We start from the raw sequence: 18,046 nt of genomic DNA, 5'->3' as shown, positions 1-18,046 counted from the left end.
ATCTCATTAACTTTAATTAAAAAAATAGAGGTGAGTTTAGTTTTTCTTGAAGTTCTTCCCCCTTTAAGGTTTGCAATATAGGCCGAGATCCTTTAAAATATTCTATTTTGCGGCCAATAGAATTTTTACATAGCAAATAAACATACTTTTAAAATTTGTTCCTTTACTAATTTCACAAGTACTGAGCACTTACTTCCTGCTTTCGGTCAGTCCCTGTTCTTTAATATCTGAGGGTAGATAAGTCTACCCCCAGATAGATTAGTTAAAGTCCCTCTCTTTGAACAATTTGTGGACATGTGGCATTAGTAACAAAACTGTGTGAAAACTGCTACAGTATCAGTGATCCTGAGCTAGGGGCGCGCAGAGAAGTGTCACTTAATCAGTCTGTTCCTCATTGTGTTTTGAAAGTTCTGTCACTTTTGCGTTAGTTATCGAGTTCAGTTATATTTATTTTAATGCTAACAGGAAAGACAAAATGAGGAAACATAAAAATATACCACATTCCCTCCCCTTTCTCTCTGCCTATTATACATACCTGGATATCTACTTGAATGTTTATATTGAGGTAGATTGACATAATACCTTCCATTGCAGAACCTGGACTCTGAGGACTTCCTTCCCATGGTTGCTAGTCCAAGAAAAAAAAATATATTGCCACTCTATACAGCTAAGCATGGATACTGGGCTCATAGAGAAGAGGTGGCTACTCATTGGACCTACAAGCCAATATTTTAGCAGGATTTTTCCATTTGAAAATGCCTGGAATGATACATCAGTTCTTTGGATTCAGCCAACATGACACACCTTGTCTGGAAAGAGTTCTAACATTTTAATTATTTAAAATGACACTTTATTTTCATTTAATGTCTGTGGGACATTTTGGTCTTATCACAGGGGAAAAGGAAGAGGGAGTTAGCTATGTGATTCTCTTCCCCAGCTCCCTTCTAAGACACAAACTCCATTAACAGAATGAATGAAGCTACTATTGGCAATGTTTGGACCAATGGACCGGTTCAATTTGCTTCTGCTGTAAATTGGGCTTTTTTGCTTCAATATTCATAATTTATTATTTCATTTCTATTGTTTCCTTGTTTTTCTCATCATCTTTATTCCCACTTCAATGTGGTCTACCTTATTATTTTGTTCATTTATTCATTCTTTTTTTAATTTTTCCATCTGTTTATCCACCCAGGCACACTAAATGCTAACTACTGTGCCAGAAGCAGAAGACACAAAAAGGAAAATGACATCATTCTAGTCCTTAAAGAGTTCCCAGTTCAGTGAAGGAGAAAGACAAATAAGTAAAACCTTCCTTTTTCCTCCTTACTTTCCTTTTAAATTCCTTTTTCTTAAATATTATTCCATCTATCCTTATATTTATCCATTTCAGCTCAACTCAGTGAGTCAGAAACAAAGGAAGACACTTTCTATATCCAAAGCTCTTAGAATTAAGTTCAGATAAGTACACAAATTCCTTGCTAGTGCAATCCAGCTGTTGCCTCTGGATAATTCCAGGTCTTCGAGCCTTCTGGGGTCACTCTTTCATTAGATACTCCAACTAAGCTCCTAATACACTGAGCTCCTATTCTTCATTCCATGGGAAGCGCTGTCTCTCTCAACATCTCCAAGGACTTCCACTGGGGCTAAATTTCTCCTGATTACCTTTTACTTTTATGCGTTACTCTCCTATGTTTTTGAAACTCCCTGTGTGTCTTGCCTCTCGTGGTTGACTGCTCCTCCCTTGTCCCTCCATGGCCCGGTACCTCACTACTCAAAGCACCGTCAACACCAAACTGTTTTGTACGACAGCCTTTTGCTGAAAGCATAACAGAGCAAGCATCGTCTTAAAACTTCATATTCTCCACTGGTTTCCCAAAGTTCTGCTGCTGCACCTCTGGAGGGATTTCTTGCTTGTCTGTCCTCACATAATGGGCCTTTGCTCCTTCTCCTTAGAAACCTTTCCCATTTCCTTCTCTTCAGAATTCAACTTCCTTCCAGCTTACTCACTCTCAAGCTGACAGAGGCCAACTTCCAAGTACCTACCATGTTTTTATGAAGAAGACCTTGATTCTCTGTTACAGTCCTCTCATTCTAGACCCTACCTGGTGTCCTTAGCTTTTACAAATAAAAAATTGCCTATTTAGCTGGGTTTTTTTTTTTAAGCAAATAATCACCTACTTCTGAGATGAATGTTGTCTCCAGGATGCCAAAGTTTGTTTCCTTGTTTAACACTATTTTTATTTTTTATATTATGTTATTATCACACTCCAGCAGATTTAAAAAGTACTTAAGAGCTAAAGATATACTAAGTTATACAAATTACGATGAAGAATAATACAAATACAAAATTGTGATGTGTTTCTTTAAATAATGCTAATAAAAATATTGATAAATACAAGTTCCAAATGACTTATAAAAACAGGCGACAACTTTTGGTTTCTAAACTTTGTGTTTTAGAATTGTACATATTTAAAGGCTGCTCAGTTGCTTTGTTTGCTCACAGGTATTTGTGTAGATGCCAGAATTATGTCACAACAGACACAGACAAAAGCACAAATACCCCATTACTTGGGAGGTAGTGAAATATTCTTCTTAATGTTGAAGAAGATTCTTTTAAGAATCTACAAATGCTTGTAATTTAAAAACTGCTTCAATCCATTTCTGTTGAATTGTCAACCTTGTACTGGAGTAGTGCTTTTCAAACTTTAGCGTGCGCAGCAACCACCCAGGAAGATAAGAAGTGCAGATTCCTCTCCCTGCACAAGAGAATCTGTGTCTGATGTCTGATGTGGGGAAAGCAATTCCCATTTGTATAGGCTCCCCGCGTACAGGCTAATGAATGTGATCTTTAGACCACACTCCTTTTCTAGGAATATAGGTGGGTAATTTAAATGGTTTCCAAGTACAAGAAGATTCACGTTACTTCAATTCCAACCACTAAGTGTGGTATCTTAGGACTCTGTTGACCTTTTCTGACAACATAATAGCTCGTTTAATGAACATAAACATCAGGTTCTAAAGTTCCTATGGAGGTAATAATTATATTTTTAAGAAGTATACTTAAATAAATATAATAATGATTTCTAATATTTGCATAGTGCTTTAAATTAAAAACCACTTTAATATATATCTTTTATTTTCACTTCACCTCAAACAGTGGGGCTGGTACAATAATTTAAGATGAGTAAATTCTATAGGTCTCCCAACTCGTCAACAACTCCGAAGGAGTGCCACCAGCAATCAAACTGCTCTCACGTCACGTTACAGCCTCATTTTAAAACCCAGGTAATATTTTTGATTAACTTATGGTTCTTCAGAGAAAGAGGTTAACCTTTAAAAAGTCAGGGTCTCTGTGCTAGGTTGGGATTTATTCATCACAGTTTGTGAAAAAGATTTGGAAAACCTGCTGTTCCTGTGGTGCTACAATCAAGGCATCCTTGAGGAAGTGAGACTGAAAGGCCCAGACATGGTCACCGCGTCCTGCTGTGTGAGGCACCAGCCTCTGCTTTCCGTCAGGGTAACCTTCCCTCACACTCTGAACTATAGTCTATTGACATTTTATCAGAGGTTTCTGTGACCCATGAGTTTAAATAAATCCCTTTTTTGATCCTTTCAAAGCATCTTTTTTTTCCTTCATTGAATTTATCACAGTTATAATTACATAATTTTCCTGCAGTTAATTATTTAATGTCTGTATCCCTGGTAGAATGTGGGCTCCTTTCTCAAAGTCAGGAGCTGTGTTTTGTTAACTGCTGTTAAATTAAGACCCCAGCTCTGTGGCCTGGCATAGAAAGGCAAGTATACACATTTGTTGAATGACGGAAGGAAGGGTTGGAAAATGTCTGACTGGAATAGGTCCCAGTGTGTTTTATTATCAAGCATCAAAGTACACTAGAAAACTGTCTTTGTTGCATGGAGGTGGTCAGGCAAGCTAGGGCTAGTTTTGAAACAGCCATGTTGAGAAGTTCCACTCAATTCACTACATGAATGTAGATGGAGAGTTCAAGACTGACAAGGTAGCTGAAAATATGTTGGCTAAGGAATACTAGAAGCATAAGATGAAACTGCAGTTTAACTGCCTTATGTTCTCTAACTGCCTGGTAGATAGAATTTGTGCTCTAAAACTCTTGACAGCCTCAAATTCTGGAGACTAGGTGGGGATGGTAGAGAGTGTGGGGAGTGGTTGAGGGGAGTTAATAAGTACACACTGGCAGGGCTTTAACAACAAAGGAAGATTTCAGGGGAAATCAGAAACAAACGTGACTCTTAAGTCTACAGATAAAATTATGATTAGATTAAGAAGTAATGTATAAATTAAAGATAACTGATTCTTCCTCCAAAAGATGTTGCCTATTAAAGGGTCTATATGGTCTTAGTGATACTGTTACAACAACTAGTTGCTTTAAAAAGAATTGTATATTTATTTGTATGAATGGAAAGCTGAGTGAAAAAACATCCTAATATCTTTCAACATGTCTGAGAAAACTAATGGTCTACTTACAATACCAAAACAAAGGGAAATTGCAAGATGTGCATGGGTAAGTAAGTCAAAGCCCTGAGAATGAGATGCCTTCTAATTCTATATGAATAATGTACTAACTGGCCCACTGCATAGAAACAGTTCCATAGTTTGGGGTGGTTCTTTAAGGCAGATGGTCACAGTTCTAAGATGTTTTTAGTCCTCTTGTATATCCCTTATAAATTGGTGGGTTGAAACTCAACTAACTTAAAAAGGAGGTGGTCTCAATCTTTTCTTGAAACCTGGGTCTTCTCAATGGCTTGGCTGAGGAATAGAAAATGGAGGACAGCTTTGAGTTTTGTCATACCCTATTATTTCTGAATAAGGGCCTCACTCCACTTGACTGATGAAATTCTACTCCTGAATAATTCATTTGTTTAGACATTCAAAGAACAGTCTATTGGTGCTCAATAAGCATGCTAAATCTGACAGCATTATCAGAGGGCAGTGGGAATCTGCCAACTTCTTTGAATGCCTCTAGAACTGGCTATGACAGTGCCATTCACTCAAACAGTTGGGTTTCAAGTTTTCAGACGTTCAATATTAAGAAGTATGTGAACTCAACATAAAGAAATGTTTTCAACGTATTTGTATTTTACATTTGAGAGTCTGGTAGTTAAGGGAACAGAGTCTGGGGCTAAACTTGTCTGGTTAGTGTCTCTGGTCCATCGTTTTGAATCTATGACTTTGGAAAAGTGACTTAAACTCTATCTGCCTAATAATCTGGAACGGTAAAGTGGGGTAGTAGTAGTGTGGTTATGAAGATCACTCTGAGTTAATTATGTTAATTGCCTTTAAGAGTGTTTGGTGCTAGTAAGAACTATATGTAATTGAGAGTTTTTATTATTCAGTATTAGTAAGTGTATGTATTCATATATTATTGACTGAAGAAATGAAAAAGAGTTGAATTAAAAAAAACCCCTACAACTTTATAACACGTTATTCTGGTGTTTGGAGTTCTTTTTCAGGAGAGGAAGAAATTGTCTTTTAATTTGTTCCGTAAGTGTTTCTCTCTCTTCGGTCTTGTTGCCTCTCTACCTCTTTAGATTTGCTCTTTTGGACAAGACGCCCCCTTAAGTTGATACAATTTAAATGGAAACATGTCTCAAAGATTTTTTCTTTTGTATTCATACCTCATGACAACCTGAACATTATATTTATAAATGGAAACCTACAGTTAAATTTGAGTGGCTTCTGAATTTCTAGCCAGTGTGGACTGCGCCTTATATTTATGGGTGTAAAACTTGATCTAATACATGAAGATTTCTAGGATTGTAACAGTATCTGCAGCCATTGTTTAAATTTTATTATTTTTTTCAGTCTTTTGCCCTTTAACATTCTTTTGGAGTGATTTTTCTGCTCTCTTCACAGGTATATTTTCTTACAAAGAGTCAAGAAATTATTTTCCAATGTAAAGCAAAACTTGTTTTCTATATAAGATGAAAGCTAAACTTGAAACACATTACATGTGCAACTCTAATTAACGCTACCTACACATCTCGTCTTTCACTTGAGTGATATCCTAAGTGAAATCTTTAAATATGGTTTTATTCTTTTTCATCCACAGGGATCGATGCTTGTAGATTTGGATCAAAGTATACTGTGGTTCAGATCACTCTCTCTGTTTCTTTTTTTATTTTTTTCCTGCAGTTTATTGCTTTTGCTTCCTTATTCTTCATCCTGGTTTCAATCACAACCTTTTGCCTGGAGACACATGAAGCTTTCAATATTGTTAAAAACAAGACAGAACCAGTCATCAACGGCACAAGTGTTGTTCTACAGTATGAAATCGAAACGGATCCTGCCTTGACATATGTAGAAGGAGTGTGTGTGGTGTGGTTTACTTTTGAATTTTTAGTCCGTATTGTTTTTTCCCCCAATAAACTTGAATTCATCAAAAATCTCTTGAATATCATTGACTTTGTGGCCATCCTACCTTTCTACTTGGAGGTGGGACTCAGTGGGCTCTCATCCAAAGCTGCTAAAGACGTACTTGGCTTCCTCAGGGTGGTAAGGTTTGTGAGGATCCTGAGAATCTTCAAGCTCACCCGCCATTTTGTAGGTCTGAGGGTGCTTGGACATACTCTTCGAGCTAGTACTAATGAATTTTTGCTGCTGATAATCTTCCTGGCTCTGGGAGTTTTGATATTTGCTACTATGATCTACTATGCCGAGAGGGTAGGAGCTCAACCCAACGACCCTTCAGCTAGTGAGCACACGCAGTTCAAAAACATTCCTATTGGGTTCTGGTGGGCTGTGGTGACCATGACCACCTTGGGCTATGGGGACATGTACCCCCAGACATGGTCAGGGATGCTGGTGGGAGCCCTGTGTGCTCTGGCTGGAGTGTTGACAATAGCCATGCCGGTGCCTGTCATTGTCAACAATTTTGGAATGTACTACTCCTTGGCAATGGCAAAGCAGAAACTTCCAAGAAAAAGAAAGAAGCACATTCCTCCTGTCCCTCAGGCAAGCTCACCTACTTTTTGCAAGACAGAAGTAAACATGGCCTGCAATAGCACACAGGGTGACATGTGTCTGGGCAAAGACAATCGGCTTCTGGAACATAACAGATCAGGTAAGGCACAACTTCAATTGCATGCTGTTAAATTCTTTATAGACCAGTATGTCCCTTAGGTAGAAGGCAACTGTTTTCATTTTCTTCAAAAGTTCATGAGTTTTCAGTTCTCCCCCCTCACAGAATATGTTTGTGTCAGGCTTGTAGACAGCTAGACTGTAGTTTTTCTAAATTAATTCCAAGTAGAAGTCTACATAGCTGGTCTATAGAGTTTTCCTGCTTTAGTGGGAATGCCCTTTGCTGATGGTGCCAATATTTTCTTTTGCCTATTTGTTGCTTTTGTGCCAATGTTTCTTTGTTTCCCTGCATGATGTGATGGTATGATATTGGACATTTTTCGTTCTTCATCCTCAAAATGTTGATCTTCATATCATTTGGCTTGGTGTGTTTGTCTCAGTTTTATCTCTGCCACATGGGGCAGTGTGTCTCACCCTAAGTCTCAAGAAGCAGTTATTTAAGAAGAATGGATGTTTATGTTTCAAAGGCCTAAACACCAAAGAGGTGATGTGGAAAATAGCCCTTTTGATAACAAAAGTCTTCCCTAGTAATATTCTGGAGGATTGATTAAATTTTCATTATTCTTAAATTAGATAGGGCATTCAATATAATTCCTTTGGATTGGGCAAGGCGCTATGTAATATAATCAACTCACCATCATTCTGGGGATAGATGATATGCTTTGGCTAATCAATAGCAAGGTTGAATTTCTCTGTAGATTTCCATTTTATGCACTATGCGTGGGGCTCTCTTCCCTCCCAGAAGTGAAATTTGGGTGACTTACTGCTTGAGACTAGCTGAATCCCTGCTCCTGTTCGTTGCTGTAGATAACCTAGAGTAGATTGACTATAAATTGATATTCACTTTGCTGAAGTGATAGTCAGTAGTGTCATCTCTAGTCTGTTATGTCTGGTACACATGAAATATTTTGTAGATTAAACAATTAGCTTCTAGCCCACCATGAAAATTTAGGATATATGCATTCCCTGTAATTTAGATATATTTGATCTTTTTCTTGTAGAAAAGTGACTTATGATAATCCCATGTAAATAATTTTGCATAATTTAGAAATAACACCAAGTAAACAAAACAAGCAAACAAACAAACACGAAAGACATTTTCATAGGTTTCCTCCTTAAATTACATAATATTTTACAGAGTGAGTGGAAAAAAATTTGTGGCTGAACATGAACTGCTTTTTAAAGATTTTATTCACAATCCTTATGTTCAGTTAGTAGGTTGTTCTGCAAATTCTGTCAATGTATGTCTGAAACCCTTTATGCCAAGAATGTCTTTATGAAATGTGTTTAGCTGGTGTTGCTGGACTCTTCAGGCTGTTCTCAGAGTACCTGTGCAGAGCCCATATGAAGGGCACAGAAAAGGAGGACACACTCTCAGCCTAGGCAAAGATTGTGAAAACAAGCTAGTATCGAGGCGGGTAGGATGTGGACGTCTGTGGCAAGTGTAAAGTAACCAGTTGGTTCAAGGGCATTTGGAGAAGTTGATCTTTTTCCATTGTTATGCTCAAAAATATTTTTGTCACTTCAAAATGGAGAAGGAGGACACAAAGTTTGTGAGCTTTGGGATTATTTTATTAATTATTCTATTAATTTATAAATTTTATTTTAATAAAATTTATTTTATTAATTTGGGAAAAATTACTTTCAGCAAACAATAAAAGCGTGTCTTTTAAAGAACTGCAATGACAAGTATTTACTTAGGAGTTTCTCCTTAAATAGGCTCCACTTTTAAAGATTCCTATTCACAGCAACTAGATAGCATGTCAAAAATTGTAAGACACTAATTTGTGTGCTACTTCATTATCATGCTTATTTTGAATTCATATTGGTTTTGTGAAAGTCGATTTCCTATTAGATAGAATCCAAAATGGAATTAAAATTTCCTAAAGAACATTTCTCCCCTTTTTAATACATTTCCATTTTGCTCCATGTAAATTTCTGGAATGAGTGATGAAAATTCTTCTTCTTCTCATGACGTGATTATTGTGTTTTGTATATGGAGTGACTGTATTATGGACATTCGGTGTAAACTCTCTGTCCTGTCTCATTTCCTCGTCCATCACTGTCTGTCAATGGGCATGGTGCTGTGACCAGTGTTATCAGGTGACGACAGTACAGGAAGTGAGCCGCCGTTATCACCCCCAGAAAGGCTCCCCATGAGACGCTCTAGTACCAGAGACAAAAACAGAAGAGGGGAAACATGTTTCCTACTGGCGACAGGTGATTACACGTGTGCTTCTGATGGAGGGATCAGGCAAGGTAGGCATGCATTTAATCAGATCCTAACAGGTGACTTAGCTCAAATTAAGTGTTGCAAGTACATGGAGTGATGTAAAATACTCTTCCATCAATTTCTAAGAAAGACTGCACGTAGGGCTCCTCTCTCCTCATCACATCTTCTCTCATTATAAACATTTAAAAATACATATCATAACAGCCTACTTGATTGTCGGAAAGGCATTTCACTCTTCTCCCTTTTTTTAGTTTTTTGTTTTCCCATTTGTCTATGGGCAGGACTGTAATGGAGTATTTAAAAATTAGGTCACTCTTCTAATTATTTTAATGTAATGTATTCAGCCGTCTTTAAAAGTTATCTTTTTTCCTACAAAGAGTAAAACTCACTATTGACTCTATGTGTATATTTGATAAGCAATTGATGATTATAAAACAATAATAAGCCTTTTTCAAAGTAAAGCATTGAACATACTCTATTTAAGTCTCTTATCCAGTATTTGGGCAATTTCCCCCAGTGGTTTATCTGAATGTCAGAAGGTTTACAAGGGTCCAAGATCCTCCACTGTAAAGAATGGTATATCCAATCACTGAAAGGCCACTTATGTGCTTACAAAACGTACTTACGGAATTTCCCTTCCAGGCAATAATAATAATTTTAAGTTGATCACTATTTTTCAATCTACACTAAACAGTGCCTGGCACATAGAAGATAATCAAAAATATTTGTTGAATGAATAAATGTTACTGAGTAGGCATCTTGGTTAAGGAAAATAACAGAACACTGAAGCTCCCCTCCTTCACGTGGTCCCGTCTTCCTAGGTTGTGCCACCATCTATGACTATTTCTCAGGTGCTGTTTATTGTTTCTGCTTTTGATTTTTTCTTTGAGTACATTTTGCAGATCAGGACAATTGGCTCTTTTTCCTCCTCCTTAAGAAATAGGAGACACTTCTAACCTACCTTTGTCACAATGTTGGCCTGCTCTTTGCTTCCCTCCTGCTTTGATAATTCCAATTGCTTTATTGCTATGGCTGTTTTCCCCCTGTTTATTGACAGAATAGAGAAAGAACTCTAATAATTTCTTATGCACTTGAATGAATTTGAATGAAAAGCCACTCCAAAACTTTCACATTAGTGCAAGTGCATTTTAAAAATATTGTGCTTATTTGCTATTCACTGCAGTTTCTCCCTATTGAATACTTTACCATGTTGAGCCTCAAATATTCGTTTTGTGCTTCTGTCTGTCTTTGAAATATCTCATTACACATGTTGTACTTCTCTTTCATTCCTTCTGAACACTTTATATTGTCCTTTCTGTCTCCCTGCTTTTGAGTATCAAAAGGGATGACAAAGGACTCTTCTTTTGTTTATTCAGTGTGTGATATTTTAAATACTTCATTCCATTTATTTCCATTCTGTGCATCTGTTGCTTGCATCAAAATGTGCTTCAATTATCTGAATAGGTTTGTTTCATTGTTTCCTTTTTTACATTTAAATATTATGTATTAGAACAATTTTAAATATTTTATGAAGATAGTTTATATCCTATCATACTATCAAGTATCAATACTTGAGCAAAATATGTGTTCATATATTAAATAATGATAATAATACCTTACATAGAACATAATATTTAAGTGCATTGCATACCTTAACTCACTATACATGTATATACGCATATATGTGTATATATGTATATATATGTATTTATATGTAATATGCGGTTCAATTTACATATGTTATGAGTATCATTCAATAAAGTATCACATGCAACATCTAAACTAAGGTTATGTGTTTAATAACTTAGCTAGAATTTTCTTCTTCCATGTTAGACAATATTTTGAATTTTAAACTGTCAAATGAGACACATATGAAAAAGACACTGCAAGTTTAAAATACTGTGTTAATATAGAGTTTTTCTGTAAAATGGCAAAGTTTCATGAGCAAAGCAATTAATAAGATATTTAGTTTGTGTGGAAAAGTTATACATGCAATTTTAGTTCACAAATATAAATTCTCTTTATCAATGAGAATGTCTTTGAGACTTCATTAATACCTTTTTATTTTTCATCATTTCTCACCATAATCAACTTCTTTTTCATTCTTGCTTAATTCCTTTGCAGCTTTGTGTTTTTTCTCCTGGGTCTGGCAACAATTCTGGCTAGCTTCACTTGCTCTTCTTAGTGTGTTATCTTGTCCTGTCTATCAGAAGTTCATTCATTTCTTCTTCTGCTTCCTTTTATGTAGGTTGTAGATGTCTCCTATTACTTCTACTCAGATGTTTATTTCCCATGTGATCCCTTCTTCTACCTTTCAAGTTGGTCTCTCTACTGATTTGATTTTGGAGTTATGAAAATTCTCCTCTATATAGATGAAAAGAAACAACTGGATTCCAATTGAATTCTTTTTCAATCAACAAATATAAATATAGATGGGCATACGTTAAGAAATCTTATAGATTTCCTGAAAGAGTGAACTCTCAATCCTTACAACTCGTGTTTTTATTTATGCAATAGTTTTTAGGAAATCATATTACATAAACAAAAACATTCCCATTGATAGTATATGGAAGGCAGTTTCAATATTGCCTGAAATAAGTATATGCTCTTAAAAACTGTATAAAACGTACACCATGTATTTTGATGTTAATTGAAGCTAGGTTCAATATTGTTTATTCTCATGAATTATGTTTTCAGCTATTCCATTCAGTAAAATTTTGATTAGACAAAATTTATCAAATTTTCTAATTAGAAATGAACCTGCAGAATGAACAAAACTATATTTCTGTGAATAACTTATAATTTTGCTAATTAAGTACTTGTTACTAAATTAGAAGGGAAACTTTTTCAAATGGACACAAATTATAGTTATTAAAAATAGAGGACCTATAAAGAATGGATAATATTTATGCTAAAAAGTATAATTCACATAAATAACTGAACATTTAGAATGGCAACCAAGATTTACATATAACTAGCATGATTAATATAAGACTGTCAAACATATTTTTACCTTTTTGGAGGTCCTGTAGAAAGCTTGGAGATTGTAGGGGAAAAGATGTAAATTTTTGTAAGGATGAGTTATAGGTATTAACAACCTCTTTGGTTCATGCATATTCACCAGTTTGCTTTTAATCAAAACCAATCAATGTTTAATAGTCCAGTTTACGTTTTTAGGTTACACAGTCAACTTGGATAAATTATTCTTTCTACAGTTCTCAAAGTTAGATTTCCAACTGCATTACGGAAGAGCAGTAATAACTAGCCCTCCAGGCACGGGAAGGTCCCAATGTAAGGATAAATGGTCTGCAAGTCTTTTTAAATTATTTAAGACATCTTCCCATTAACTATTTCATCATCCACCAAAACAGAATGAAATATATACCACTTTCCATGTTTTATAGCTCAGAATACTAACAAAACACCTTGGCAGATAAATCTCACATTACCAGAAATTATGTCCTACAGAACTTTGCCGTAGTTAACAGATGGCATAAATTTCCATCTACAAAATCTCGAAGAAAACATCTAGTCTGCTGACAGTTTGTATGTGTGTACATGGGGAGGGGTTCCTATTAGTCCAGCCTTACCTCGTAGTAGAGCTATTATTGCAATCCATGCCCATATATGTCCTGGGCACTCAAAAATCAAATAATCACTAAATCACTTAAATCACTTCTCCACTTCCAGTAAAAGAAAGAGAGATAGCAATGGCTTCCTCCCCAGAAGTTCCGTGAAAATATAAAGTTACGGAAAGAAGTAGCTGGGGAGGAACACGAGGAAACACGAAAGGCCCATTTTCTTTCTTAGACGGTCGTCAAGCACACCGAGGGCTAATCAGGGCCCAAGGAGTGTGCCATAAGTCTAAGGGAGACAAGAAGTTCACTGGAATTCCATCTAATTACTCAGCTTTGGCTGCCCAACAGAATTTCATTTTCCTGCTCTGCAACACTTTGTCAATGGAGCCGTCAGAACATTTATTTCCTAAGCTGTATAATAGGACTGCTTTTCACTCAATAGTTCCCCGCTTTTTTAGGCTGTTCACTTCTAACTTTACACTATGTGCTTCCCACTTCATTTAACTGCCTCTGATATTTTCTTTAAAAAACACTACAATATGTGAATCTTTCCAAAGGTGACCTTGATGGGGTATGGCTTGAGTAGCTAAGACAAGCCATTGGTTTAAAGTTTGTGAGAAGGATCTTTTATTCTGTAATGTCATGACTATCATGAACAAAAGATTAGAATGCAAGATAACAGAAAGAAAAGGTGAATTAGGATCAAATTGTTTTCAATTCCTGGCAGAGGGGAGTCAGCTGAAAACTGAAAATCATGTAATCAAGTTCAGACTTTAATTCACTGAAATTATGATTCAATTTATATTTCACTCATCTTCTTTTTTTTTTTTTTTTTTTTTACTTTTTTATCCAAGGAATTAGAAATGGGCATTCATTCCACATCATCTAGGTAATGGCATGAAATGCCATTATTTAAGAATCATCCTTTTGACCCTATAAAGCTGGAAGATTAAATATGCTGGAAAAAGACTTGTCCACCTAAAGTTAAGCATGCTTTACTAGTTTAGTAAATAAAAACAAAATGAGAAGAGAAAAAGTAGCTCATTTTTTTTTCAGGAACCTATTTTGAAATTTAAAAATGTTAGCCAAGTTTGTATCTTACTTAAGTTTCTTTGCCTAATTCTTAAAAGATTTCTGGTATTGTGTATGTGAAAATTGCATCAATACAAACTATAATCTAGCAAAGAATAGATTTTGAAGTATTGCAACTGTAATTTGTGATGACTGGTTTAATCTTTTGGGAATGACAGTTACAGAGAGCTTCATATTTTTTGAGTTATAAATTGTCTCAATACTGAATTATTTGTAAACAAATTCTTCCTGGAGCTCAAAAATAACACTTTTGATTACCCTGCATGGTATTGTTTGTCTGTGTCTATTTTCTGGTTGAATTCAACTGATGTCTGTGCATTTTCTCATGAAAGGATATGAAAAATCCCGAAGCTTAAACAACATAGCGGGCTTGGCAGGCAATGCTCTGAGGCTCTCTCCAGTAACATCACCCTACAACTCTCCTTGTCCTCTGAGGCGCTCTCGATCTCCCATTCCATCCATCTTGTAAACCAAACTGTATCTGCCAGCTAAATTGTGTTAATTCAACTACTGTTTACCCCATGATGGAAATAATTAAATGTAGAGTTACCCCAGCCTCCTTTAATACAGTATAAATCTTGCATGATACTACTATTTGAAGTCAGAATGCCATTTTGGGTAGCTAACACATCTTATCCTGGCTTTCAAGGTTATCTAAAGTAGTGCTACTACTTCTCTGTATAAATTGTCCTGATCTCCTTTTGCAATAAAATGACAGATAGTATCAGAGATTGGCTGGTTCACTAATACATAAACATATCTTCAGGGAGATACATTTAAAACAGTGTGCTTCCAAATGCTGACCACTTCATTGGACCTTCATGTCTTGTGACTCTGTAAACCACTCTGAAGATGTCTGGGATCCTATCTTGGTTATACCCAACATGACTCTGGTCACCTCATTTGCATGGACCACCTTGTCTCTATCACCTGAAACAATGTCGCAGCGTTCGGGAACTGTGGATGGCTCAGGATGTGTGTACTTGCCTTGAACCATCCTGCTGATATGAAAGCACTGGTGACTGGTCTGCATGTTGAATTATGGGGCATGGGGGTGTGTTTCTCCGTGACATTTTTTCCCCTTATTTTTTGAAAGAAATATTTATTTTAAATAGTTTACCTTTTTGATTGATTTAGTTGTCTTCAAAAATGCTGTATTGGAGTTCTGAATGTCTCTGGTTGTTTGCACACAGATAACTGCCAAGAGCTTGTCATTACTGGTTACATGAAAGCTGAGGCCAGATCTTTTACTTAATGGCTTGGGGAAGGCACAAAACCTGAGAGAAAGGTAACTGCCAGCCAGGCTTGTATTGTTTAGCCAGGAACTGCTGCTTGGTACTAGAGTCACTTTTTTTTCATCAGGATTTGTCATCATTTTCAGAGACAGAGTGCCAAACATCACCCAAAGCTCTTATGTGGTTTTTTTACCCCGTTCTTTTATTTTAAAGTTTTGTCCAAATATCAAAGAACATTGTTGTTCAAAGGAAGCTTTCTTGACCAGCCTTAAATTTCTGACACACAGGATTAATCAGACTTTCAAGCAGTGTTTAATCAGGTGCTTTGTCCTGGATGTTGTTCTGTCTGTCTGTCTTAACTGTATATGCCATCTGTCTCCATGAAGCACAGAAATGCCTTGATCAGAAGTTCATGATTTTAGTGCTGGGTTTTTCTCCCCCGCCCCCTGCCTTCTTTGCTACTTGGAACAGCCTCTCTGCTTTGTGTGTATATTAATGATGCCCTTAAACTACCTATGTTAAGCAGTACTGTGACCCTGTTGGATAAGCAGGATTTAAGCAGCAGCAGCAGCATTGCGTTTGGTTGCCTGCTGCCGTGTCCGTTTCTACTACCTAGCAACCAGCACTCGTCACTACACTCCAGCGAAACCCCTAGGGAGTCTTATTCAGTCCAACTGGAAGAAATTCTGTTTACACAGCCCTATGAATGCACAAGCAATAGTGTTTCTGGTGTGTTGGGCATGTAAGGGAAGAAAAATGCCATAATTATAAATTGAGAATTAAACAATATTTCTAAGGCATTCAGGAGCTTTGAGATTGTTAATTCCTAATTCTCATGTTTATTTTTTGTTAGAAAGAAAATTGTCACTTTTTTTATTGGCCATGTAACATGTATTACTCTATCCTCAAGTCCTAGAGCATGACCTGCATGTCAGAGATCTTGTACAGCAATGTATTTACCCAGACGTATACATCTGATATTTAGAGATTAAGTGATCCTTTTGATAAAACCACACATAGCTATAACTACCCACAGCTTTATGGTGAAGGAATTAATATACTGTCTGGTGCTGCTGTTATTGACTGCAGTGTTGTACAGAATTTATCATGGATTTTTGACTGCTGAAAAAGGGACAGTGGAACTTAGCCACACCAAGGACTGTACTGGAAACAGACTTCTACTGCTGAATGTGCCCTGATGTGACCAGGTTGCACTCGGAAGAGGCCCCGCGTCTTCATGAGGCACTTAAAGCTTATGAAAGAACCGTGGCTGGAACTCATTGGGTGCTCCCCATATGAGTGATCCGTTTGTGGACTGGCTGGTGTCCATGAAGTAATTGTAAATATCAACATGTGTGCACAGGTCAACAGCTTTGGCCATTTCACATCAAAGGAAGCCAAATTCATGATCAACATCTTGAAGCGTCAAGCAAGGCCCGTACCTCTGTGAGTCACCCATCGTGGGCCTGCAGTAGATTGTGCTGTGACTCATACAAGGCAGTGATACTGGTGTAGTGTAGATCTTAATTTCCCTTACTTCTTGTTTGTTGGTTGAATCTATGAAATTGACTATCATTTTCTTATAAACCACTCATGTTATCAGCTTGTCATATTATGTTGTGAAATATTCAGTGCCTATTTATCAAAACTGACCTATCCTTAGTCACATATTTGTTTAGTTCTTAAAAATTGTTATGACAAAAAAAAATCTCACCGTTATTCATAGTTTAAGTCTTTTGTCATTGTTACCTCAAATATAAATATTACAAAAAAATAAATTCTGTCAATGAGAGTATTTTTTTATTAAATGATCAAGGAGCAATGTCAGTATATAGTAGAATATTAATCAAATTATATCCTAAAATGTATATTTTGCATAAAAGAGATATTCTTCAATCGATTACTTTTTTGTGAGTTTTATGGCAAATGAAGCCTGTATTTGTCTTTAAAACTGTTGTAGTTAAAATTGTTTAAGAATTCTTCGTCTTGCTTAATCAGTGTTTGCAGAATCTCTTAGTTGCCCTGGGATTCTGAATGTTACATATAATCTGATTATGAGCCCCTGCATCGTGGATCTTTTGTGAACATTTCAAGGTGCATGCACAACCTTGGTGACAACTGATGGAAATGTAACTAACTGAAATGAAGAATAAAAGGCAAATAAGCTAAGGATAAACTTGAATCCTATCTGATTAAATTATTCACATTCTTTCTTGGCTCTTCTCTTTGTTTTGGAGTTTTCAACGGGCTTTACTATTTTTATGCTTCATGGTACCAAACTAGACACTCATACATAAGAAAGAATTTAGGTTGAAAAAGGATTTAAACATTCATGGCTCACATTTTCATTCAAGTCTTAGGCACATACCCAGTGTTTTCCTCTTCTAAGTGCTTTACTTGCCTAAATTTCTGTTATAATTCTGAGACGGCAAAATTATTATTATGGTATCTGATATTCATATGGTGTTTTATGACTAATACTGAATGTTCACTTACACTTTCCAACTTAATCATCACAGCATTTCTGGAGGTAAATACGTTTTTGTTTTCTTGGTGGTGAAGTTAAGGATTACAGAGGCAGAACTGTTCTCTTATATTTTTGCCACCGACAGTCTTCCCTGCTGTAGTTCCTTACGGCTTGAATATTTGCCAAGCCTCTTGTTGTAAACGCCTTATCTTCTAAAGATGGCTTCCGGCTCGCTCTGGATGACGCACCTCTGTTTCAGCAGCACATCACATGTAGCTGGCATTCTGTTTACACTGTGGGGTTATATATAAATTTACCCTGTAAAAT

General features: G+C 36.3%; 1 protein-coding gene across 9 annotated transcripts in view; it reads left to right on the top strand.

Annotated features, from left to right (window-relative positions):
- KCNC2 (potassium voltage-gated channel subfamily C member 2) overlaps positions 1-17,434 on the top strand; it is a 191,493-nt gene extending 174,059 nt beyond the window's left edge. For 3 of the 9 annotated variants that reach the window (XM_070600586.1, XM_070600588.1, XM_070600587.1), the window contains exons 3-5: positions 6,170-7,097; positions 9,209-9,373; positions 14,350-17,434. In XM_070600586.1, coding sequence (XP_070456687.1) covers positions 6,170-7,097; positions 9,209-9,373; positions 14,350-14,486 — 1,230 coding nt within the window. In that variant the 3' untranslated portion in view covers positions 14,487-17,434. Of the gene's footprint in view, positions 1-6,169; positions 7,098-7,494; positions 7,810-9,208; positions 9,374-13,779 lie in introns of those variants that run through there. The other 6 variants (XM_070600590.1, XM_070600589.1, XM_070600591.1 and 3 more) reach the window with 6 other exon arrangements.
- The last annotated feature ends 612 nt before the right edge of the window (positions 17,435-18,046 follow it).

Source organism: Equus przewalskii, chromosome 29 (assembly GCF_037783145.1).
Source record: "Equus przewalskii isolate Varuska chromosome 29, EquPr2, whole genome shotgun sequence".
Classification (NCBI taxonomy): Eukaryota; Metazoa; Chordata; class Mammalia; order Perissodactyla; family Equidae; genus Equus; species Equus przewalskii.
This window is presented reverse-complemented; position numbering and strand designations above follow the sequence as displayed.